The sequence below is a fragment of the Schistocerca americana genome, chromosome 11 (assembly GCF_021461395.2).
Source record: "Schistocerca americana isolate TAMUIC-IGC-003095 chromosome 11, iqSchAmer2.1, whole genome shotgun sequence".
In the NCBI taxonomy this organism is placed as follows: domain Eukaryota; kingdom Metazoa; phylum Arthropoda; class Insecta; order Orthoptera; family Acrididae; genus Schistocerca; species Schistocerca americana.
The window spans coordinates 127,632,431-127,657,988 of NC_060129.1; the positions used below are offsets into that span (position 1 = coordinate 127,632,431).

At 42.1% G+C, this 25,558-nt stretch overlaps 1 protein-coding gene across 1 annotated transcript in view; it reads left to right on the forward strand.

Annotated features, from left to right (window-relative positions):
* The window catches only part of LOC124553368 (beta-1,3-galactosyltransferase 6-like), a gene marked incomplete at its 5' end in the record, with an annotated part of 63,321 nt that overhangs the window by 10,741 nt on the left and 27,022 nt on the right, over window positions 1–25,558 (forward strand). Inside the window, one exon of the mRNA XM_047127240.1 lies at window positions 14,534–14,650. Within this exon, the coding sequence (XP_046983196.1) occupies window positions 14,534–14,650 (117 nt within the window). The remainder of the gene's footprint in view (window positions 1–14,533; window positions 14,651–25,558) is intronic.

Sequence of the window (25,558 nt, forward strand, 5' to 3'; positions counted from 1 at the left end):
CACAATGTGTACCGTGGTGGCAGCAATTTCCTTGAATGCTTAATTAAAGCACAATATAGATATGCTTCTCAATATAGTTACTGAAAACACTAATTGAGAATCACGTTGCTCGGACAGAACTGAGTAATTTTTGACTATGGCAATGTACTGAAAAGCCACCACATTGAGCTGGATAGTAATTAAGGTGGCACAGTACCTGGCATCTTCCATCTGTTGCATGAAGCGGCGGTCTGCTGGCAATTTCGGCATTAATTCCGACTATTTTCTCTTGCAATATAGGTACACTGATACTCACGCACCATAACTTTTCACTGATGTGGCAGCACATAGAATTCACTGGATATGGAGTAATAATGAGCTATTTCCTTTAAATAATTGATTATACTCAGGGAATGCAATTTAAACCACAAAATTATTATTGCCCCCAAACTTTACACACTGTAGAGAACTTGGTTTGACTATTACACAAACTGATTTACAAAATATTAATGTACTGGTAATGGCGTCTGTATAACAACCGTTGTTCATAATAATACTCTTGTAAGATAACTTGTAGTTCATTGCTACCAAAGTGAGCTCACGAATGGACCTCATCAATTATTGAGATCACAATACGCCGTTGGATGCAGCTACTGGTCCTTTCACACCTCGCCGTTGTCACAAGCAACTCGTCGCAATTAACACAGCATTGCACCATGCAGTGCCATGTACCCCAGAGTGGGAAACCATACTATTTTGCTGCTCACAGCCCATCTCCGTCGAAATACCACGTCTTACAAGCCTTAGTGCCCATTTAGCTTGTAGCCATACGATAAACGAAGTCCACATCTGTTTTCAGCTCACTTCTAAATGGTCTGTTAGCAACGTTACCGTAGCACACACCGTCAGTCACTTTTACGCCACTTAACACTTGTTCTGCCTCAGAGCTATGACAACTTACTTCTACTGCCAATATTACGCGCCAACCTGTACACTGTTCTCATTCTCGGGGCTCCCCCCACACCTAAACATTATTTTACATTACACAAGTTCTCTATTTATAATTAAACATACCATAGCATTTCAATATTCAATTACAGTCATTTTCATATATTAAAGTAATATTACATTTATATTTTTACTACACATAACAATATTATTTAGTTTAATTCTTTTGTTATTTCGCTGTCAGAGTGCAGCACAAGCCAGCCGCATAGTGTTCTTTAATTTAGCTGCCACCAGGTGGAAGCACTTGTGATTTGCCTTCGATTCTGGCCCACAGATGGCATAAGTGTCCACTTTCTCTACCATTGCGCCTTGACTATGCCTGGCATTCACTAGACAGCACGTTGTCAGATTACGAGCTGTAACCAAACTTCGACTTCTGCTAATATTTCTGCTGCAAACTTTTCCACTATCTTGGGAGCTGGCTGTAGAGACTTGTGGTAAAGTGCTTCTGTCTACCTTGGGGGCCATTAGGGCAAGCCAGATGTGCTTCTATACACGGTAAATTGTAGTGAAAAAAAGTACCACACAGCAGAGATATGTACTACTGTGACATACTCCGTGGAGGATGTTATGTTACAAATTCTTGACAATACTGAGGTAATATAGTTGTCTGTCAGTGCTAATTATTGCCTTTGCCGGATTCAACATATTGACGGGGTTGAAACCATCATCACAATTAATTAAATCACTAATCAAATTTATTTCCCTGGAAACCCATCTTTCTCTCTCACTCGTGGTGTTTCTTTCACCATGATATGAAGTACCGGCTGATCAAAAAGTCAGTATAAATTTGAAAACAGAATAAATCACGGAATAATGTAGATAGAGAGGTACAAATTGACACACGTGCTTGGAATGACATTGGGTTTTATTAGAACCAAAAAAATAGAAACGTTCAAAAAATGTCCGACAGATGGCGCTTCATCTGATCAGAATAGCAATAATTAGCATAACATAGTAAGACAAAGCAAAGATGATGATCTTTACAGGAAATGCTCAATATGTCCACCATCATTCCTCAACAATAGCTGTAGTCAAGGAATAATGTTGTGAACAGCACTGTAAAGAATGTATGGAGTTACAGTGAGGCATTGGCGTCGGATGTTGTCTTTCAGCATTCCTAGAGATGTCGGTCGATCACGATACACTTGCGACTTCAGGTAACCCCAAAGCACGGACTGAGGGTCTGGGGACCTGGGAGGCCGAGCGTGACGAAAGTGGAAGCTGAGCACACAATCATCACCAAACGACGTGCACAAGAGATCTTTCACGCGTCTAGCAATACTTTTTTTTGTTCTAATAAAACCCCATGTCATTCCAAGCACGTGTGTCAATTTTTATCTCTCTATCTACATTATTCCGTGGTTTGTTAAGTTTTCAAATTTATACTGACTTTTTGATCACCCGGTATATTCCATATACATATGAACAATTTTGTCACTCTACCAGTATATTAGTGCCCATTCATGTGGACAGACAGTTGTCGGTTGTCAAGCCCACGTAGAATGCAGCACAGTGGTTGTAACTTAGCTTGTAGATCACATGACAGGTTTCGCAGGTAGCCCTGCCTTTGATGGGATAGGTGATGCTTGTGACCGGACTGGAGTATGTAGTGGTGGGAGAGTGTATGGGACAGGTCTTGTATCTAGGTCTATTACACAGGGTGTATACGACCCGGGACAACCGGGAGATGCGGGAAAAACCCGGGAATTTTTTCATCCGGGAGAAAACCGGGAAAAACCCAGGAATTGTTTAGAATTCCAGGAATTTTTCATTGTTTTAGTTATGAGTTAAATTTTTGTGATTTTGACTGGTGAGAACCAACACTCTAACAAAAGATATTACTGTATCCTGCTACTGCAGAATAATACTGCAGCAACAAAACATGAACAGGAGAAAAAAAAAGAAAGAAAATGAAACTTAAGTTGCAAAGGAAATGCGCCATATACAACAACAAAACAGTGTTCATACAAGCGTTTGCCAACTGTAAAGTGTGTCAAAGGCTTTAGGAAGACTATGCAATGCTTTGTAACAACAGATTGCCTCTGATGAGCATGGCGTGACAACTGTTTAAATTAGATTCATTTGAGCAGTTGCAGGTGGACTCTTGTGCGTGCGCAGTCGAGTCGCATATGAGTAGTACCTTCTCTTGCTTCTGGTTACAGAAGTGTGGCTGGACGCCACTACTTCATATTGCCCCGGTTTCGAAATTAGTAAGCCTGTGGCTGATGCACAGAGCAGTCTGAGTTATGGTGGGGAGGTGGGTCGTCTCCACGTGACCTGTGTTTACGTTTAGTGATTTTGTTGTTTCCTCTTCATTTATTGCTCTCATGTTAAATGATAACAAAATGGATTTTTGTGGCTGGGAGCTATCAAATGAATTAAAATACGTTCGCGTCATTACGGAAGGCTAAAATATGTTATTAGTTGTAGATTTTATTTCCACCTTTCTGACTGTCAAATATTAACCGTCTTACAGAACAATGAAGTTATTTTGGCCGGTTTGCTAAAGAGATTTTGCTTTTATTAATCTTTTCTGTTGAGGCAGTCAATTTATTTGAAACAAAGTGTTTAATTTCACACTATTGGCTAGTTTCAACTGTTCGCTGCATTTCAAGTGCACGTATGGCATTATGCCATAATAAAGAACCAAACATGAGATAATACAGTTCTGGTACTCCAAGAAAATTTGCATACGAATGTGCATTTAATTATGCGTTTTAGTATGGTTCACGAAATTCCGAGGCTCTTGAAGTATCCTCTGATGTCATGTTTCTTTTATGACATAATGTAAGATCTTTTAATGTTTTACACGTACGAACATATGGGCTTCCTGCATCATCGCAGCTGCGCAAGCACGGTGACGCTTGTTATCTGGCGCTCTCTGGCAACTGCTGAAACGACCCTATTTCTAACAGGTCGCGGGAAAATATTGTGAATGGTGCTTTGAAAAGCGTTACATTCAAAGCAGATTTCCTTTTACGTAAGATGAGCTATGTGTGAGAATGTACGATGAATTTCTTAAATCACAAAGTGTTTGACTCTCATTTAAAAATCAACTCTTTGAGGATGACCATTTAGAATAATTTCGGGCCCAGAAGATCAGACATTTATGTCGCTATTAAAAATTTTACTGGCACATTTGTGTGGTGTATCTTAAAGTGTAACAAACTTCTCTTCCAGCTTATTAATCTTAGAGACCAATATTATAGATGAATGGTATATATATTAATTTAAACCATTAACTTTTCTTATTTGTGTGTTCGCACAACTTAAGAGTGATGTTGCTATTGGCTGACTACATCACGTGTCCAATGCTGTCATCAGCTGGCGAGATCACGTGACATAAACTATGACTGGCTTACAAAAGTGCATCCCAATCTCAATTTCAATGCTTCGGAAAGTGACATGCAATGTTTGGTGGAATTCGAATTTATACCTTCATAGTAGGTACTGGGAGATGAAGTTTGCACAGGGTAGAGTAGCATGGAGAGCTGTATCAAACCAGTCTCAGGACTGAAGACCACAACAACAACAACAACAACAACAACAACACCTTCATAATACGAAAATATGCAGCGTACATGTTGCTGCACATCAAAGGTCTTTCAAAACGTGTTTTTCCCCCCTGAGTTAAGTTTTCTAAAGTGCTGGGAAATTCTACTCTGGTATATAAAACCATTAACATTCAAAGGATTGATGAGTTTTACAGTGCCGAATAAGAGTATACTGTCACCTGGGAGAAAGTGTATTTTGAACCGCAAAATCTGGGAAAATCTGGGAATTTTTTTTCCTTGTCCATGTATACACCCTATTACAGGGGTATGAGTCAGGAGGTAAGAGGTTGGGAGCAGGGGTTGTGCAGGGATGGACGAGTATATTGTGTACGTTCAGTGACGGTGAAATACCACTGTGGAAGGGGTGAGAAGGATAGTGGGCAGGACATTTCTCATTTCAGGGGATGATGAGAGGTAGTGGAAACCCAGGTGGAGAATGTAATTCAGTTGCTCCGGTCTTGGATGCTACTAAGATACGAGAAGAATGCTCCTCTGTGGCTAGACAGTGAGACTTTGGCACTGGAAAGATAAGGCAGAGGAGATTTGTTTTTGTACAAGGTCGGGAGGATAATTACAATCTGTAAAGGCCTCAGTGAGTTTCTCAGTATATTTCGTGAGGAGCCGCTCGTCACTACAGATGTGACGGCCACGGGTGGCTAAGCTGTATCGAAGGGACTTCTTGGTATGGAAAGGGTGGCAGCTGCCAAGTGGAGGTATTGCTACTGGTTAGAAGGTTTTATATGGATGGAGGTACTGCTGTAGCCATTAATGAGGTGGAGGTCAATACCTAGGAAGGTGGCTTGTTGGGTTGAGTAGGACCAGGTGGAGCGAAAGGGAGAGAAGGGGTTCCGGAGGAATGTGGATAGGGTGGATTGATGTGCTGTGGTCGTGTTTTTCATGGAGGGGGTTTGCACCCCTTGTTTTGCATGGCGCTATCACAGCACAGGCCTACATTGATGTTTTAACCACCTTCTTGCTTCCCACTGTTGAAGAGAAGTTCGGGGATGGCGATTGCACATGGTGTATACGACCCGGGACAACCGGGAAATCCAGAAAAAAAACCTGGGAATCTTTTCATCCGGGAGAAAACCAGGAAAAACCTGGGAATTTTTCATTTTTTTAGCTTTCAGTTAAATTTTTGTAATTTTGACTGGTAAGAATTGATTCTCTGGCAAAGAATGTTACTGCATCCTGCTACTGGAGAATGATACTGCAACAATAAAATATAAATGAGAAAAAAAATAAAACTTTAGTGGCAAAGGAAATGCACCATTTACAGCAACAGAACACCGTGCATGCACAAGAGTCTGCAAACAGCAAGAATATGTCAAAGGCCTTAGGGCGAAGATCATGTAATATTTAGTAGCAATAAACTGTTTTCTATGAGCGTGACGTCATAACTGTTTACATTAGGTTCGTTTGACCAGTTGGGCTCATGCACATGTGCAGTTGACTCGCATATGAGCAGTACGTTCTCCCGCTACTTGATGTGTGGCTGTTAGTTGTATCGGCAGTAAGCAGCAAGCAGCCAGATGCTAACGAGAAAATTTTTTCTCGCGCGCCCTAGCTGCCAGATTCGTGCATGCGCAGAGTTGTCTGAGGTGTAGTGGGGAGGGGTTTAGTCTCCATGTGACCTGTATGCAAGTTAAGTGATTTTGCTGTTTCCTCTTCATTTACAGCTCCCACGTCAAATGAAAACAAAACAGATTTCTGCGGCCAGGAGCTATCAAGTGAATTAAAATACATTCACGTGATTACGGAGGGCAGAAATATATTATTAGTTTCAGTTTTCTGATTTTATTTTATTTACAAATTATTAGCAGTCAAACATTAATTGCCTAGCAGAACAATGAAGTTATCTTTGTCAATTTGCTTAAGAAATTTGGCTTTATTAATCTTTCCGCTGAGGCAATCAATTTATTTGAAACGAAGTGTTTCGTTCCACAGTATTGGCTAGTTCCAACTGTTCGTGGAATTTCAAGTGCACCACGTTTTCATCTTCTGCCATGTATGGCATTATGCCATAATAAAGAACAAAATATGAGATAGTACAGTACTAGCACTCCAAGAAGATTTACACCCCAGAAAACCACACTGAAAACCTTAATATCATTAGGGACCTACTTCATTGTGAATCTGGAAAAAACCAACACTCACTTCAAGCCAAAGTATGCATTTTAGTATGGTTTACGAAATTCCGATGCTTTTGGAATATCCCCTAATGACCTGTTTCTTTTATGGAGCCAAGTAACCTCTCTTAGTGCTTTATACATACTAAGATGCGGGCTTTCTACACCACTGCAGCTGCCCCCACGCAATAATGCCTGTTTTCTGCCGCTCTCTTCCAGTTGCTAAATTGAATCTATTTCTAACAGTTTCGGGATAGTATTGTGAACAGTGGTTCGAAAAGCGTTACTTTCAGATTAAATTTCTTTTTACGCAAGATGAATTATGTTACATGAGAGTAGTGTGATGAATTTGTTGAATCACAGAGCGTTTAAAACTGAACACTTTGAGGACCGACCACTTACAAGAATTTCAAACCCAAAAGACCAGACATTTATGTCTTCATTTTAAATTTACTGTCACATTTATGTGATGTTTCCTAAAGTATAACACACACAAAATAGATCAATATTACATGTGAAAGCTTAGCTTCTCTTGCAGCTTATTAATCTTAGAGACCAATACTATATGTGAAAGCTTAGCTTTTTTTGTAGCTATACTATGTATATTAATGTAAACCATTAACTTTTCCTGTTTGTGTGTTTGCGCTATGTAACAGTGATGTTGCTATTGGCTGACTATAACATGTGTCGTGTGCTCTGAATATGTGCTGTCATCGACCGACAAGATCATGTGGTATGAGATATGACCGGCTTACAAAAGGACATCACAATCTCGATTTCAACGCCCTGGAAACTAACATGCTGTGTTTGGTGCAGTTCAAATTTATACTTTCATAATACAAAAATATGCAGCGTATATGTTGCTGCACATTAAAAGTCTTTCCAAATCTCCTCTCACCCGGATTATTTATTTATTTATTTATTTTTTTTTCTTCTCTTCTTTCCCCCACCCCCCTCTCAGGAAGGAAAAAGTATATTTTTAAATGGGATATCTGGGAATAATCCTGCAATTTTTTTTCCTTGTCCATGTATACACCCTGTTGCATCTTTCAACACAATCGAGCACCTGTTCATAATGCACAGCCTGTGGTGGCATAGTTACATGACAATAACATCCCTGTAATGGACTGGCCTGCACAGAGTCCTGACCTGAATCCTATAGAACACATTTGGGATGTTTTGGAACACCGACTTCGTGCCAGGCCTCACCGACCGACATCGATACCTGTCCTCAGTGCAGCACTCCGTGAAGAATGGGCTGACATCCCCAAGTAACCTTCCAGCACATGACTGAACATATGCCTGCGAGACTGGAAGCTGTCATCAAGGCTAAGGGTGGGCCAACACCATATTGAATTCCAGCATTACCGATGGAGGTCACCACGAACTTGTAAGTCATTTTCAGTCAGGTGTCCGGATACTGTTGATCACACAGTGTACACTAATATGGGGTCTCAAGTGAAGTTTGTGACTGGATTGAGGACTTTTTGGTAAGGAGGACACAGCATGATGGTGAAGTAGAGACTGTAGCAGGCCTGGAGGCTTTTAACAGTTGAGAAATTATTGCTTATCTGACAGTTCAGATTTTTGAGGTGTACACCTTATTATATGTCCACAATGCCTTTGGTTCTTGGGACAAGGAATCATTGCAAAATAAATGAGTCAGAGTCTGTGTCTGTATGGGGTAAAGGAGGTCTTAATTGCAGCCGGATGGATGGTCATCATCAGATGTAGAAGTAACTTCGGGTGTGCCCCAGGGAAGCGTTTTTGGACCCTTGCTGTTTGTGTTGTATATTAATGACCTTGCAGACAATTGTGGTGTCACCGCCAGACACCACACTTGCTAGGTGGTAGCTTTAAATCGGCCGCGGTCCATTAGTACATGTCGGACCCACGTGTCGCCACTGTCAGTGATCGCAGACCGAGCGCCACCACGAGGCAGGTCTCGAGATACGGACTAGCACTCACCCCAGTTGTACGGACGATGTAGCTAGCGATGCACACTGACGAAGCCTCGCTCATTTGCAGAGCATATAGTTAGAATAGCCTTCAGCTAAGTCAATGGCTACGACCTAGCAAGGCGCCATTAGTAGTTTATTGCCTGAATCTACAGAGTCTCACTTGTATCGTCAATAGCGATGTACAACAAGGATGGATTAAAGTTAAGTATTCCAGCAGCTACGTACTTTTCTTTATAGCATTCATTACGTATTCTGTTTCAGACCTCACGCCATCCTTCGTGTGTTTATAGCGTGCATTGCGGTCCCCTCAAATCACACTGTGTCAGCACTTCTGTCGATACATCAACAATATCAATAGTAACCTCACACTTTTTGCTGATGGTGCAGTTATCTGTGATGTACTTTCACGTCTGAAAGAAGCTGCATAAATATTCAGTCAGATCTTGATAAGATTTCAAGTGGAGCAAAGATTGGCAATTTGGTTTAAATGTTCATAAATGTAAAATTGTGCTCTTCACACACACACACAAATATGACTATAATATCGGTAAGTCACTGTTGGAATCGGCCAACTCATACAAATACCTCAGTGTAACACTTTGTAGGGATATGAAATGTAATGATCACATAGGTTCAGTTATAGGTAAAGCAGATGGTAGACTTCAGTTTATTGGTAGAACACTGGGAATAACAGTCAGTTTGCAAAGCCGATTGTTTACAAATCACCCCTGTGAGCAGTTCTAGAATATTGCTCAAGTATGTGGGACCTGTACCAAGTAGGACTAACGGGGGATATTGAAAGTATGCAGAGAAGGGCAGCACAAATGGTAACAGGTTTGTTTGAGCCATAGGCGAGTGTCACAGAGATACTGAAGGAACTGAACTGGCACATTCTTGAAGACAGATGTAAACTGTCCCAAGAAAGTCTGTTAACAAAGTTTCAAGAACCATCTTCAAATGATTACTCTAGGGGTATACTGCAACCCCCTGTGTATCAGTCACATAGGGATTGTGAGGATACGATTAGAATAATTGACAATGCATTCATTTTAATGTCTTATTGGAAACCAACAATCTGCAGAAAAGTAAAGTAAAATTTGGAAACAAGTGTTACATTGTAGTTAGTAATCCCCAAATATGTTACAAACAAAAATGAATTCTAGATGTGACAGCCAATGTACACTACTGGCCATTAAAATTGCTACACCAAGAAGAAATACAGATGATAAACGGGTATTCATTGGACAAATATATTGTACTAGAACTGACATGTGATTACATTTTCACGCAAATTGGGTGCATAGATCCTGAGAAATCAGTACCCAGAACAACCACCTCTGGCCATAATATCGGCCTTGATATGCCTGGGCATTGAGTCAAACAGAGCTCGGATGGGATGTACAGGTACAGCTGCCCAGGCAGCTTCAGCGCGATACCACAGTTCATCAAGAGTAGTGACTGGCGTATTGTGACGAGCCAGTTGCTCAGCTACCATTGACCAGACGTTTTCAATTGGTGAGAGATCTGGAGGATGTGCTGGCCAGGGCAGCAGTTGAACATTTTCTGTATCCAGAAAGGCCGGTACAGGACCTGCATCATGCGGTCATGCATTATCCTGCTGAAATCTAGGGTTTCGCAGGGATCGAATGAAGGGTAGAGCCACGGGTCGTAACACATCAGAAATGCAACGTCCACTGTTCAAAGTGCCATCAATGCGAACAAGAGGTGACCGAGACGTGTAACAAATGGCACCCCATACCATCACGCCAGGTGATAAGCCAGTATGGCGATGACGAATACACGCTTCCAATGTGCTTTCACTGCGATGTCGCCAAACACGGATGCAACCATCATGATGCTGTAAATAGAACCTGGATTCGTCCGAAAGAATGACTTTTTGCCATTCGTGAACCCAGGTTCGTTGTCGAGTACACCATCACAGGCGCTCCTGTCTGTGATGCAGCGTCAAGTTGTAACCGCAGCCACGGTCTCTGAGCTGATAGTCCGTGCTGCAAACGTCGTTGAACTGTTCGTGCAGATGGTTGTTGTCTTGCAAACGTCCCCATCTGTTGACTCAGGGATCGAGACATAGCTGCACGATCCGTTACAGCCGTGCGGATAAGATGCCTGCCATCTCGACTGCTAGTGATAAGAGGCCGTTGGGATCCAGCACAGCATTCCATATTACCCTCCTGAACCCACTGATTCCATATTCTGCTAACAGTCATTGGATCTCGACCGACGCGAGCAGCAGTGTCACGATACGATAAACCGCAATTACGATAGGCTACAATCCGACCTTTATCAAAGTCGGAAGCATGATGGTACGCATTCCTCCTCCTTACACGAGTCATCACAACAACGTTTCACCAGGCAACGCCGGTCAACTGCTGTTTGTGTATGAGAAATCGGTTGGAAACTTTCCTCATGTCAGCACGTTGTAGGTGTCGCCACCGGCGCCAACCTTGTGTGAATGCTCTGAAAAGCTAATCATTTGCATATCACAGCATGTTCTTTCTGTCGGTTAAATTTTGCGTCTGTAGCACGTCATCTTTGTGGTGTAGCAATGTTAGTGGCCAGTAGTGTATTTCTCCAAAAATGCAATAAAAAATACGTCGTTTTGTACGATAAAGCGATGTCGTACTACATATTGTTAAATATAGTATTTAATAGGATTCAAATGGGACCTTTAGATTTTGCTTTTTTAACCAATATGTCATTAAAAGTAATGTTGCTATAAACAGTACTGACTGTGCATGATGCGGTAACCGTGATTTGTAGTGTAGCCAGAGAACAAGGTTACATAACTCTCAGAATTCTGTAAAGTCAGGTGATTGTTTTAAATAGAAGGGAAGTGGTGGAATGCAATGCAAGATTAAAGTCTGGGGCATTTCTGCATTTCGAAAAAGTGTTTAGAGATGCCAGGATAGATGTGACTGCTGTAGAAAATTCAGAACACTTGAGAACCATAAGCATTGACAAATTGTGCGCTATTTCAAATTAAGAAACCATGCGTTAGATAATACTCTGAGAACATCGGCATCCCCACCGATGGGAAACCACAATGAAAAGGGTGACTAATTATTGAAGAAACTGTGGCTTTTTGATTAGCATGTGCAGTGAGCAAGCTGATTTCCAAAGTTATGTCCTTCTCACTACTTTAAGATACTTATTTTTTCCTAAGAAGACCAAGATGTAATGATTACTGTATGCCATGTGAAACACGATGTTGACAGCTATAATGGTTGCCAATCATACATGCACGTGTGTGTGTGTGTGTGTGTGTGTGTGTGTGTGTGTGTGTGTGTGTTTTATGGGGGGGGGGGGGGGGGGGGGGAGAGAGAGAGAGAGAGAGAGAGAGAGAGAGAGCACAAATATGAGCTGTGGTCAGTATTTGGAAAACATGACACATGCATGATGGGACACTACCACATGTTGCTGCTGATGTAAGATAATATCAAATGGCCGATACCGTTCAAGGTGAGTAGGTTGAGCAGGGTCTGTATCTGGGATTCTGAGGTCACCTTGTGGGGCGTCGAATAAGTTACTTCACTGGTTTAAAGTTTTGATGCCGTCTTTAATCACGTGAGCCTGGCAACTAATTTGGTGGTCAGCCAGAAAGCGAAGGGAGACATACTGACCTTAGTTTCCAGTCTGCACGGCCACATTCCAGTCCAGCCCACTGAAAGAAAAGTGTCTATTTCCCATTTCTTTGCGGGATCAGGACTATGACTTCAGTAAAAGTTTAAAGTTCCAACAAGATTTAATTTAATTAAAGATTCTCACAAACAACGCTTAAAATTCCGTTATGTTCAATTGAAAACAAGTCTTTCTAATCTAACAGCACCTTTAGCAGTTCAGAGGCGACCTCTACGGTAACTTCCTACCAGATCGTTTTTCGCCCTGACTGACATCACTCAATTGAAAGTTCACAATAAATGTTCAAAAATTAATGCTTGCCATAAAAGTGGAAATAAATTCACCACTTGCCACGCGAAATTGAATTCCACACGGACAGCACACTAACAGTTATTTTACCGAATTCTAAACGATCCAGGACGGTGTACAGTCCTCGCGAGTTCACTCTCCGTTTTCACTGCCAAATACGCCCTTGTCACAGCTCGGTTATGACATCATCCGAGGCAGAGCGCGACCAGACATTTAACTGGCGTGGACCTCACAGTGTCTGAGAGCGAAGTGAACCTTCCTACTGCTTCAGGGGCTGTATTTATAAGGTGCCGGTGCGGACTGCCGAGACAGCATCTGTTGTCTCTGTCCATTTGCATATGGCGGCAGTCTACAAACGACTGCTATCTCGGGCACATAATTTTTAATAATGTAGTTACCAATTACTTCAGAAACTTCTTAATTTTATGCTTGTATGCATATAAGCAGTTTGAAAGCATGTAGAAAGTTTCAGCTCTCTAGAACAAAAACTTTGCTTAATAGAATTTATTTAGTGGAACTAATGGTAGATTGTTACCTCTGAACCATACCTTTGCTAAGACTTATATCAGTTGCATTTTAGTTACAAAGCTATAATGGAAGTCTGAGCCTACAATGGAGCACCAGGATGGAATCGAGGCTCAGACAATGTTAGTCGGTGCTTACCAGTGGACTGCAAGGTCAGCAGCTCAGCAACTGCCTCTGCGTCAGCAGACCACACGTGCTGATGCTGGACAAGCCTTAAACTTGGTGTGGCTCTATTATTTGATATATTTGACCATCTGGTTTAACCAAAATCCTCTATCATTAAAATTTCAAGTACTTAATCTACAACACTTAGGTACATTTTAGTTACAAAATTAGTTTTTATTTAATTACTCAAAAACTATAAGAGGTAGATTAACGTGGACTCTCTGTTATTATTTTTGGGGTGTACTGAAGCATAAAACAAATTTTCAAGTTTCTAAGTCCATTATTTAGCACTTTTGATTTTTCCGAAAAATGTGGATTCTGGCGTTAATTTTTGTTTTATGGTTTTGGAAACCAGCATCACTTATTTATAACTTCTAACTGCACCTTCTGACCAAATTTTGGCTTCCTAGCGTCATTATTTAGTGCCTCTGATTTTTCTCTTAAAACGGCATTTTTCCGTAAACTATTAAGTTTAGAACATCAAGACGTGGTATTTGGAACATTATTACACTAAACTATAATTTAACAAAGTTTTAAACATAAATTTTGATTTTTAATTTCATACTAAATTTTGGTGCAATACTTGTGCGCTACATGCAGACGCGTGAAGGTAACGTGACGCTACTAGCAGTGAACCGGGGTAAGTCCCGGCGCACTCGTTTGCCTCTGTATCTCACACATGATACAGCGCTTGGTTTGCTTCAACCTGACCTCAGTCCTCTGAATTTTTCCATCTGGGGCCATCTCAAAAGTGTGCAGTACTTCCATTGATACAGTTGAACTGCAACAGCAAATTCTAAAGTTCTGTCAAGTTTTATGAAATGCAGTATAGCCTTGATATGTGATGACATGTAGAATATGTACTTTAACAGGTAACATGTAACATGCTGCAGTTGTATTGTAATTCTTGTTAAAGTGGGTGATGGGTGAAATTTGAGCCTGATTTAAAAGATTACATTTCAAATAAATTTGGATTAACAAGGACATTTCATGCTGAAATCTGAGCTGGTTGTTATGCAGTAACATGTTTGTAATAACTCACAATACAACTACTTTGTGGATCCATGTTCACTGTAAAGTTATTGCTTCTCTCATTATATACTTTCACCCACATCAGTTGTCGTTATTAATTATGGTACACCTCTGATGAATGTGCCTGCTCCATAAATCTCGTTACTGTGCTGTTAAAAGTAAATATAGTAATTCATTAATCTTTAAATTCACTAACATTATTTAGCTAAAGTACTGTTTGTCCTTGCAGGTGGCAGGAAAACGACTGGATTTTGTGCGACCATTACCTCCCGTATGCCCTCGGAGGTGGTTACGTCCTGGGTTCCAGACTGCTGCATTACATTACTCGTAACCGTCATGACCTCCAGTGAGTATCCATTATCTGTGTAATGTAATATTTTCTCAGTAGGTACTTCCATTTGATGCCATCTATTTGATTTTTTTGAAATCAATTTTTACCTTAAGGTGTTGTGGTTACCTGTAGTATATAACTATTCTGTGAATCATCATAATGATTTCAAGTTTTGCTGTGCTGAAGGCTGGACACACATAAAATCAAATCAATATGGAGCACCGTTAATGAGGGATGGGGAGAGAAGTCAAAGAAAATGATACTTCATCTATAAACCTGTTGGCTGAGATTCAGAAGACTTGTCTCATGCATTTTCTTCTCTTGCCGTGCACTGCCGCCTTAGTATTGATTACTTCTGATATTTCTCATTATCCTATAGGGGGAGCTATAGATTTTTATGTACAATATATACACCACTAACATTCATGTGTAATCAGTTTCTGTTGGGAGTATGAACACTTTTACAGTTACAACTTTAAACATAGCTGTGTGCAGCAACCGTAAAAATATTTTTTGTAGTAAAGACAGCCCACTGGTTGAATGGATTTTATAGTCAAATTGACAATGGTTTCGACTCCTAAACTAAGGGAGTCTTCATCAGAATTTATATTACCTAAATAAGGGGGATACAAAGTTAGTCAATAAGAAAAATACAAGACAGTAATAATTAATATTTGTATATAAAGATGTACTTACATATGTAAAAAGTTGAGCATTACAGCTCTCGTCATACAATTTTAACACCAAAAAGGCCACGTCACATAATAAAACATCCTACGTAAAAGTTTTACTGTCATTTCTAGTTAAAAATTAAAGATTGCCGCTAAGGGCTGCTTGTGTATACTGAAACAGGTGGCCGGTTATACTGTGATGTGGACATGAGGTGTCACGCCATCTAGTGATGAAAATTGGTAACATCTGCTTACGTGATGTTGCATAAAGAAGAAATAAAGATGACAACTAATTAAGAGAGTGAAATACATCCATATTGCTACTTTTTAGTTATGCATTGTCTTTTGTAACTGATCTGTCAGGAGGGGGGAAAGGGGGGGGGGGGGGTGCAGGAGGGTGGTTCATGTCCTGCCAAAAGTGTTTCCCCTACACGGGTTGACAGATATGTGTACTTTCAGGAAGTGTGATCTTGTTGTTCAGTAATATAGTGAGCTACAACCATCAAGTATTGAAAGTTGCATAGTATGGTTATAAGTTTCACATTTACAGTGATTTTGGAGACATTGAAAGTATAATGGTTCTCATAAAGTTTTGAGAAAATAAAGCTACAAACTAGACATTTGATGATTGTGTCAGTTCTGCTCTACATGTTTGCCCCTCACTGTGTTACATTTATTCAAATTGGATGACTCAGTGGAGACCTCTGTCGTACAAGTCTGTATTTTGCTGTTCAGTAAATGTTCAGAGTTGAAAATCACATTACCGTTCTGGAAATGCCTGCCGTGCAATGTTTTCTTTATCTGAGCCAAGACTAGGAAGTCTCTGGGCGCCATGTCAGCAGGATATAGGAGGTGGGGCATAATTTGATAGCTGAAAGAAGCCGCAAGTTAACTGTGTCCTGTGCATAAATAGCTGGGGCATTGTCATGCAGCAAAACATCCCCTCAAACAACTTCCTGTGATCCAGGACAGAAAGGAGATTAGCTTCAGTTGTAACGTCATCTGTCTTCTTATTGCATTGCAAATTCTAGATTTCAATTGACAGAGTGGCCATCATCATGTAGACTGAATGTAATTATAATGACACACATTTCAATCTAACTCAGGCATATAAAAACATGCTAGGCGCTCAGTCCGGAACCGCGGGACTGCTACGGTCGCAGGTTCGAATCCTGCCTCGGGCATGGATGTGTGTGATGTCCTTAGGTTAGTTAGGTTTAAGTAGTTCTGAGTTCTAGGGGACTGATGACCACAGATGTTAAGTCCCATAGTGCTCAGAGCCATATAAAAACATGGACTAATGCTTGTACATTCCTGAGTTAGACTGGAACATGTGGTGTTATAATTACGGTCAGTATCCATGACTGCTTATAACACACTGATGATGGCTGCACTGTCAGTTGAAACCTAGATCTGCAATGCAGTAAAAAAGAAAGAGGACATTACAACTGGTGCTGACCTTCTTCCTGTCATGAATTACATAATGGTCATGGGGCACAATCATCCTGTAGAATTGACTATGATGAACTTTCTGCGATTGCTTTAGCTTGACAGCCTCTCGTAACCTCATCATGATATTTCACAGGGTGTATACAACCCGGGCTAACCGGGAGATCTGGGAAAAACGCAGGAATTTTTTCATCCGGGAGAAAACTGTGAAAAACCCAGCAATTTTTTAGGATTCTGGGGATATTTCATTGTTTTAGTTTTCAGTTTAATTTTTGTCATTTTGACTGGTAAGAACCAAAACTCTAACAAAGGATGTTACTGTGTCCCGCTTCTGCAGAATAATACTGCAGCAACAAAACATGGACGAGAGGGGGGGGGGGGGGACTTAAGTCGCAAAGGAAATGTGCCATATACAACGGCATAACAGCTGTTTACATTAGATTCGACTGAGCAGTTGCAGGCGGGCTCTTGTGCACGCGCAGTTGAGTCGCGTATGAGTAGTACCTTCTCCCACTTCTGGCTACAGATGTGTGGCTGGGTGCCACTATCTAATATTGCCCTGGTTCTGAAATATCATAGATCTGGGGCTGATGCAAAGAGCAGCCTGAGTTGTAGTGGGGAGGTGGGTAGTCTCCACATGACCTGTGTTTACATTTAGTGATTTTGCTTTTTTTCCCTTCATTTATTGCTCTCACATTAAATGAAAACAAAATGGATTTCTGTGGCTGGGAGCTACAAAATGAATTAAAATACGTTTGCATAATTACAGAAGGCTAAAATATGTCATTAGTTTCATGTTTTATTTCCACCTTTCTGACACTCGAGCATTAATCACCTTGCAGAACAATGAATTCATTTTTGTCGGTTTGCTAAAGCGATTTTGCTTTTATTAATCTTTAGTGCTGAGGCAGTCACTTTATTTGAAACGAAGTGTGTAATTTCACACTGTTGGCTAGTTTCAACTGTTCACTGCATTTCAAGTGCACATTTTCCTTCTTCTAGCTTGTATGGCATTGTTGTTGTGTTGTTGTTGTTGTGGTCTTCAGTCCTGAGACTGGTTTGATGCAGCTCTCCATGCTACTCAATCATACAGTAAAGCTGCATGCCCTCAGGAAAAATTACAGCTGTAGTTTCCCCTTGCTTTCAGCCGTTCGCAGTACCACAACAGCAAGGCCATTTTGGTTAGTGTTACAAGGCCAGATCAGTCAATCATCCAGACTGTTGCCCTTGCAACAACTGAAAAGACTGCTGCCCCTCTTCAGGAACCACATGTTTGTCTGGCCTCTCAACAGATACCCCTCCATTGTGGTTGCACTTACGGTACGGCTGTCTGTATTGTTGAGGCATGCAAGCCTCCCCCACCAACGGCAAGGTCCATGGTTCATGGGGAGAAGCGTATGGCATTAATGCCATAACAAAGAACCAAACATGAGGTAATACAGTACTGGCACTCAAGAAAATTTACATCCGAATCTGGACATATGAATGTTCACTTTAAGCCGAATTATGCATTTTAGTATGGTTCACGAAATTCCGATGCTCTTGAAGTATCCTCTGATGTGTTGTTTCTTTTATAATATAACACAAGATCTTTTAATGTTTTACACGTGCGAACATGCGGGCTTCCTTCGTCATCGTAGCTGCGTAAGCGCAGTGACACCTGTTATCTGGCACTCTCTGGCAACTGCTGAAACGAACCGATTTCTAACAGGTCACGGGATAATATTGCGAATGGTAGTTTGAAAAGTGTTACTTTCAAAGTAAATTTCCTTTTACTCAAGCTGAGTGTGAGAATGTATGGTGAATTTCTTAAATCGCAAAGCGTTTGACTCACATTTAAAAATCAACTCCTTGAGGATGACCATCTAGAAGATTTTCGAGCCCAGATCGTCAGATATTTACGTCGTTATTAAAAATTTTACTGGCACATTTGTGTGATGTATCTTAAAGTGTAACACGCACAAAAAAGAGCAACATTATATGTGGAAGCTTAGCTTCTCTTGCAGCTTATTAATCTTCTAGACCAATATTATATGCAAAGGCCTTGTTTTCCTTGTAGCAACACTATGTATATTAATTTAAACCATTAACTTTTATTATTTGTGTGTTCACGCTACTTAACAGTGATCTTGCTATTGGCTGACTACATCGTGTGTCCTATGCTGTCATCGGCTGGTGAGATCACGTGACATGAGCTATGACTGGCTTACAAAAGCGCGTCGCAATCTCGATTTCAATGCTTCGGAAAGTAACGTGCGGTGTTTGGTGGAATTCGACTTTATACCTTCGCAACATGAAAATATGCAGCGTACATGTCGCTGCACATCCAAGATCTTTCTAAAACGTGTTTTTTTCCCCTCTGAGTTTCGTTTCCTAAAGTGCCAGGAAATTCTACGTCAGTGTATGAACCCATAAACATTCAAGGGGTTGATAAGAATATAATAGAAAGAAACATTCCACACTGGAAAAATATATTTAAAAAAAGATGCTGTGACTTACCAAACGAGAAAGTGCTGTTAGATAGACACAATAAAAAACACACACAAAAATTTCAAGCTTTCGGTGTCTATCTACCAGCACTTTCTCGTTTGGTAAGTCACAGCATCTTTTTTTAAATATATTTTTCCCAAAGATTTGATAAGTTTTACAGTGCTGAGGAAAAGTGTACTGTCACTTAACATGGAAAAAGTGTATTTTTACCTGGAAGAATGTGTATTTTCAACCAGGAAATTTGGGAAAAATTCGGGAATTTTTTTTCCTTGTCCATGTATACACCCTGTTTCAGTAGTGTAAAGGGTAAAGTTATAAATGAGACATAGTGCAAGCAGTGCAGCACCAGGACAGAATCAAGCCACAGTTCGACAGAGCTGCTAGCCTTTGTACTGCGTGCCCACTAGCCTTTGTACTGTGTGCCCACCAGTTTCGCAGTGCCGTCTGTGTCGACACACCGCACGTGCCGACGCCAGGCCAGTCCTCGGCAAGGAATTGCCTCCCCCGATTATTACGTCTGGGTCGTCATCCGTTCCAGATTATTTTTCTGTGACATACTAACACTGCCATTACTGTGAAGTCGGCAGGGAGAAACAGTATCGAAGCTTTCGCTGACCGACTCGTTATCGGGCTAACAGTCGGGCAGTTACGTGACGACGAGCACGTGCCGTTCGGCACCGCACCGATGACACGGAGGCATCTGCCACTGCCGGGACACGAACTGCTTTCTGCTGCCTAAGCACTGAGGTACCTCAGCAAACCTGCACTTTGCTGCCTTCCCAGAAGTACGACACGAAGCCCGGCCGTCTCTGCACGTGCCGCGCTGTCGACAGGAGGCCGACAAACCGTAGGCCCTGTAGCGTGGCACCGCTTGACGTCCTCAAAGCGACCACTGTTGCCACGAGAGGTGCTTGCTCATTTCTGTGAATAAAGTGCCAGCTTACCAGAGATGACAGTTTAGCACTCCGCCTGCTGAGCAGTGCGAGCACACCGTCTGCTGTACGCCATTGCCAGCTGCTGCGGTGCTGGAATATTATGAGGGAACACCGTGCCCTTCCAGAGAATAGAGTGGACTCAGAAGACATTCCGAGCACAGTGAATCTACACTGAAGTGCCAAAGAAACTGGTATAGACATGAGATATGCAAATGGGCAGAATATGGTGCTGCGATTGGCAACGCGTATATAAGACGCCAAAGAAACTGGTATAGGCGTGAGATATACAAACTGGCAGAAAATGGTGCTGTGATTGGCAGTGCCTATACAAGACGCCAAAGAAACTGGCATAGGCATGAGATATGCAAATGGGCAGAATATAGTGCTGCGATTGGCAATGCCTATGTAAGACGCCAAAGAAACTGGTATAGCCATGAGATAAGCAAACGGGCAGAATATGGTGCTGTGATTGGCAAGGCCTATATAAGACGCCAAAGAAACTGGTATACCCTTGAGGTATGCAAACGGGCAGAATATGGTGCTGCGATTGGCAACGCCTATATAAGATGCCAAAGAAACTGGTATAGGCATCAGATATGCAAACGGGCAGAATATGGGGCTGCGATTGGCAATGCCTATGTAAGACGCCAAAGAAACTGGCATAGGCATTGAGATATGCAAACGTGCAGACTATGGGGCTGCGATTGGCAATGCCTATGTAAGACGCCAAAGAAACTGGTATAGGCATGAGATATGCAAACGGGCAGAATATGGCAACGCCTATGTAAGACGCCAAAGAAACTGGTATAGGCATGAGGTATGCAAACGGGCAGAATATGGGGCTGCGATTGGCAACGCCTATGTAAGACGCCAAAGAAACTGGTATAGGCATCAGATATGCAAACGGGCAGAATATGGGGCTGCGATTGGCAACGCCTATATAAGACAAGTGTCTGGCACTGTCGTTAGCTCAGTTACTGCTGCTACAATGGCAGATAATCAAGATTTAAGTGAGTCTGACCATGGTGTCCTAGTCAGCGCACGTGTGATGGGACACAGCGTCTCCGAGGTAGCAGTGAAGTGGGAATTTTCCTGAATGACCATTTCATGAGTGTATCGTGGATATCAGGAATCCAGTAAAATTTCAAATCTCTGACATCGCTGCGGCTGGAAAAAGATCCTGCTAGAATGGGGCCAATGATGACTGAAGAGAATTGTTCAATGTGATAGAAGCGCAACCCTTCTGTAAATTGATACAGATATCAATGCTGACCATCAACAAGTGTCAGCATCCGAACCGTTCAACGAAACATCATCGATGTGGGCAGCTGAAGGCACACTTGTTTACCCTCGACGACTGCACGACACAAAGCCTTACGCCTCACCTGGGCCTGTCAACACCGAAATTGTACTTTTGGCGACTGCAAAAATTTTGCCTGGTCTGATGAGTCTCATTTCAAATTGTATTGAGCAGATGGACATGTACAGGTATGGAGACAACCTCATGAATCCATGGATGCTGAATCCATGAGACTGTTAGAGCTGGTGGAGGCTCTGCAATGGTTTGGCGCATGTGCAGTTGGAGTGATATGGGACCCCTGATACGTGACACGTACATAAGCATCCTGCTGGATCACCTGCATCCATTCATGTCCATTGTGCATTCTGATGGACTAGGGCAGTTCCAGCAGGACAATGTGACACCCCACAAATCCAGAATTGCTACAGAGTGGCTCCATGAACACACTTCTAAATTGAAACAATTCCGCTAGTCACCAAACTCCCCAGATATAAACGTTATTGAGCATATCCAGGATGCCTTGCAACATGCTGTTCAGAAATCTCCACCCACTCATACTTTTACAGGTTTATGAACGGCCCTGCTGGATTAATGGTCTCAATTCCTTCTATCACTACTTCAGACATTAGTTGAGTCTGTGCCATGTCGTGTTGCATTACTTCTGCCTACTCGTGGGGCTCTGCACGATAGTAGGCAGGTGTACAGTTTCTTTGGCTCGTCAGTGTATAGAGAACTGTTGTATGATCACGCTGGTTTGTCTGCAGCCTCCCTACATGCATCAAGTCATCCACCAAGCCTACGACACCCCCAGAAGACTCGAGCACATCCTGACAAGTGAGAAATATTCATGTCCAATGTAATGCACTGTTATAGTAGTATGCTCTTGTTACAGTTTGTCTCTTACAGACATAATCTATTGGCATCACACAGTGGCAGCTGCAAGAAAAACACTTAGCACCTCCTTGCCTGAAGGTGGTTGTATCGTGTGCATTTTAGGCAGTTGTTAATCAACGTGTTTCCACTGCTTGCTTTGCTACTTTGCCCCAGGATCATAGTGATATAAGTAGCACTCATCCACAGCGATTAGATGGCTAGACAAGGCATCTGGTTTGGCATGATATGGCTGTAACTTTCCGCTGCTGCCTCAGTTTGGATGGCTTTTTGAATGGGGACAAGCTGTTGCGGAAGCCAGAAAACAGCCTTTGTCATCTTAAAAATATTGTGCAAGATGTTTAAACTGATCTGTAGCTGATTTTTAGCTTTACCGCTGTTGCCTCGATTGTGAAATGCCAGTCTTTCAGCAACAGGGCCTGCAATTATCTTACAATTTCCAGTTCTTCACAGAGAGATTGTCTGCTATTTCGTTATTGCTCATTAAGACTTCTACATCTACATCTACATCTACATTTATACTCCGCAAGCCACCCAACAGTGTGTGGTGGAGGGCACTTTATGTGCCACTGTCATTACCTCCCTTTTCTGTTCCAGTTGCGTATGGTTCGCGGGAAGAACAACTGTCTGAAATCCTCCGTGCGCGCTCTAATCTCTCTAATTTTACATTCGTGATCTCCTCGGGAGGTATAAGTAGGAGGAAGCAATATATTCGATACCTCATCCAGAAACGCACCCTCTCGAAACATGGACAGCCAGCTACACCGCGATGCAGAGCGCCTCTCTTGCAGAGTCTGCCACTCGAGTTTGCTAAACATCTCCGTAACGCTATCACGGTTACCAAATAACCCTGTGACGAAACGCGCCGCTCTTCTTTGGATCTTCTCTATCTCCTCTGTCAACCCGATCTGGTACGGTTCCCACACTGATGAGCAATACTCAAGCGTAGGTCGAACAAGTGTTTTGTAAGCCACCTCCATTGTTGATCGACTACATTTTCTAAGGACTCTCCGAATGAATCTCAACCTGGTACCCGCCCTACCAACAATTAATTCTATATGATCATTCCACCTCAAATCGCTCCGCACGCATACTCCCAGATATTTTACAGAAGTAACTGCTACCAGTGTTTGTTCCGCTATCGTATAATCGTACAATAAAGGATCCTTCTTTCTATGTATTCGCAATACATTACATTTGTCTACGTTAAGGGTCAGTTGCCACTCCCTGCACCAAGTGCCTATCCGCTGCAGATCTTCCTGCATTTCGCTACAATTTTCTAATGCTGCAACTTCCCTGTATACTACAGCATCATCTGCGAAAATCTGCACGGAACTTCCGACACTGTCTACTAGGTCATTTATATATATTGTGAAAAGCAATGGTCCCATAAAAATCCCCTGTGGCACTTGCATGACAACACTTAAAATGAAATGTCTGCTACACCTTACCACTGTGTCACTCAGTGCTGCACCACTGCCTTACACTTCCACAGACTCTGTAGGGACTGTTACACCATCCTTCCCCTTCAATTGCAGAAAAGAATTGCTGCACAGTACATCATATTATCATTTTGTTTTGCCTCTTCTAGTAATTTGCCACAGTTCTGTGGTGAAGAAAATTCAGTGTGTATGAGGACTGCAGACCTGTACCTGCAAGCAAGCAAGCAAACAAACAAACAAAAAGTTACTTGACAAATTACCTGTTGGCTTCTGTCACAGGTTCTTTGGCCAACGTTTGTTTGACAGTTTTTCCGATCCTTTGCCAGCACAAATAAACTGTCAAAGTTTACTCATCCATTGCTGGTTGTGGACTATAGTCGAGCTAGCGGCCACAGATTATATGTACTGGCATGCTAACATCCGAGGTCTTTTTTGCGCTCATTTCCAGTGTGGTTCTCCCCTTGCTACCTGTAACAGTTGTTTGCTGCAGCATATAAGTCCAGAATCCGTTCACCTGGAGCCATTCTCCTTTCTTGTTGAAGCTACTGTCGTGATGTGTACGAGGGTTGCTCAGAAAGTAATGCACCACATTTTTTTTCTGCTGAACACAATGTTATGAATCGAAACATTATTTATATATTATTGGAAGTCTCCTGAGTGAGTGCACCAAGTTTCCGTCACTTCCGACAGATAATGTAGCTGCAGGACAGTTTCAAAATGGTGTCTCTAGGTTATGTACATTACAAGCAAAATGCCGTCATTGAATTTCTCACTGCAGAGAAAGAAACTGTGGGGAATATTCACAAATGCTTGTGCAAAGTCTGTGGAGGATCTGCTGTCAACAGAAGTACAGTTAGTCACTGGGCACAGAGGGTGAGGTCATCAGAAGGCAGTTCAGCAGAGCTCCACGACTTGTAGTGTTCGGGGAGACCATCCACGGCTGTTACGCCTGACACGTTGCAGTGAGCTGATGTTGTCATGAGGGCCGACGCATTACAACTCGGCAGTTGGCACTGCATCTGTCAATCGGCAGGGAAAGTGTGGATGCATTTATGTGCACTCTTAGATATTCAGAAGTGTGTGGAAGATGAGTCCCACAGTGTCTAATGGTGGATCACAAATTGAACAGAAAAAACGTTTGTCTCGATTTGCTGCAATGTTTTGAAACTGAGGGGGAGGCCTTCTTGTCCCGGATTGTGATGAAACCTGGGTTCACCAGTTTGAGTGAGAAACAAAATGACAGTCGATTGAATGGCACCATTCCTACTCCTCGCGGAAGAAAAAATTCAAAGCAACTGCTTCTGTCAGTAAGGTTATGATCACCGTGTTCTGGGACTGTGGAGGTGTGATTCTCATTGACATGATCCTAAGAAGTGGTACCATTAGTTCAGAAGCATATGACAACACATTAACAAAACTCAAGAGAGACTTCCGTGCCAAGCAACCCAAGAGATGTTTTGCTGCGACACGATAACACCCGGCCTCACACAAGTCTGAGGACTGCTGAACACATCGCAAAACGGGGTTGGACAGTGTTACCCTATCCACCCTAAAGCCCTGACTTAACCCCCTTGGACTTCCACTTTTGTCCTTTACTGGATGCCATTCGTGGAAGACACTTTGAGTACAATGAGGAGCTGATTCACACAGTGAAGCACTGGCTCCGCCACCAGGACAAGTATTGGTACTGACAGATTATACACGCCCTCTTTTCACGTTGGAGGAAGACCACAGAACGGGATGGA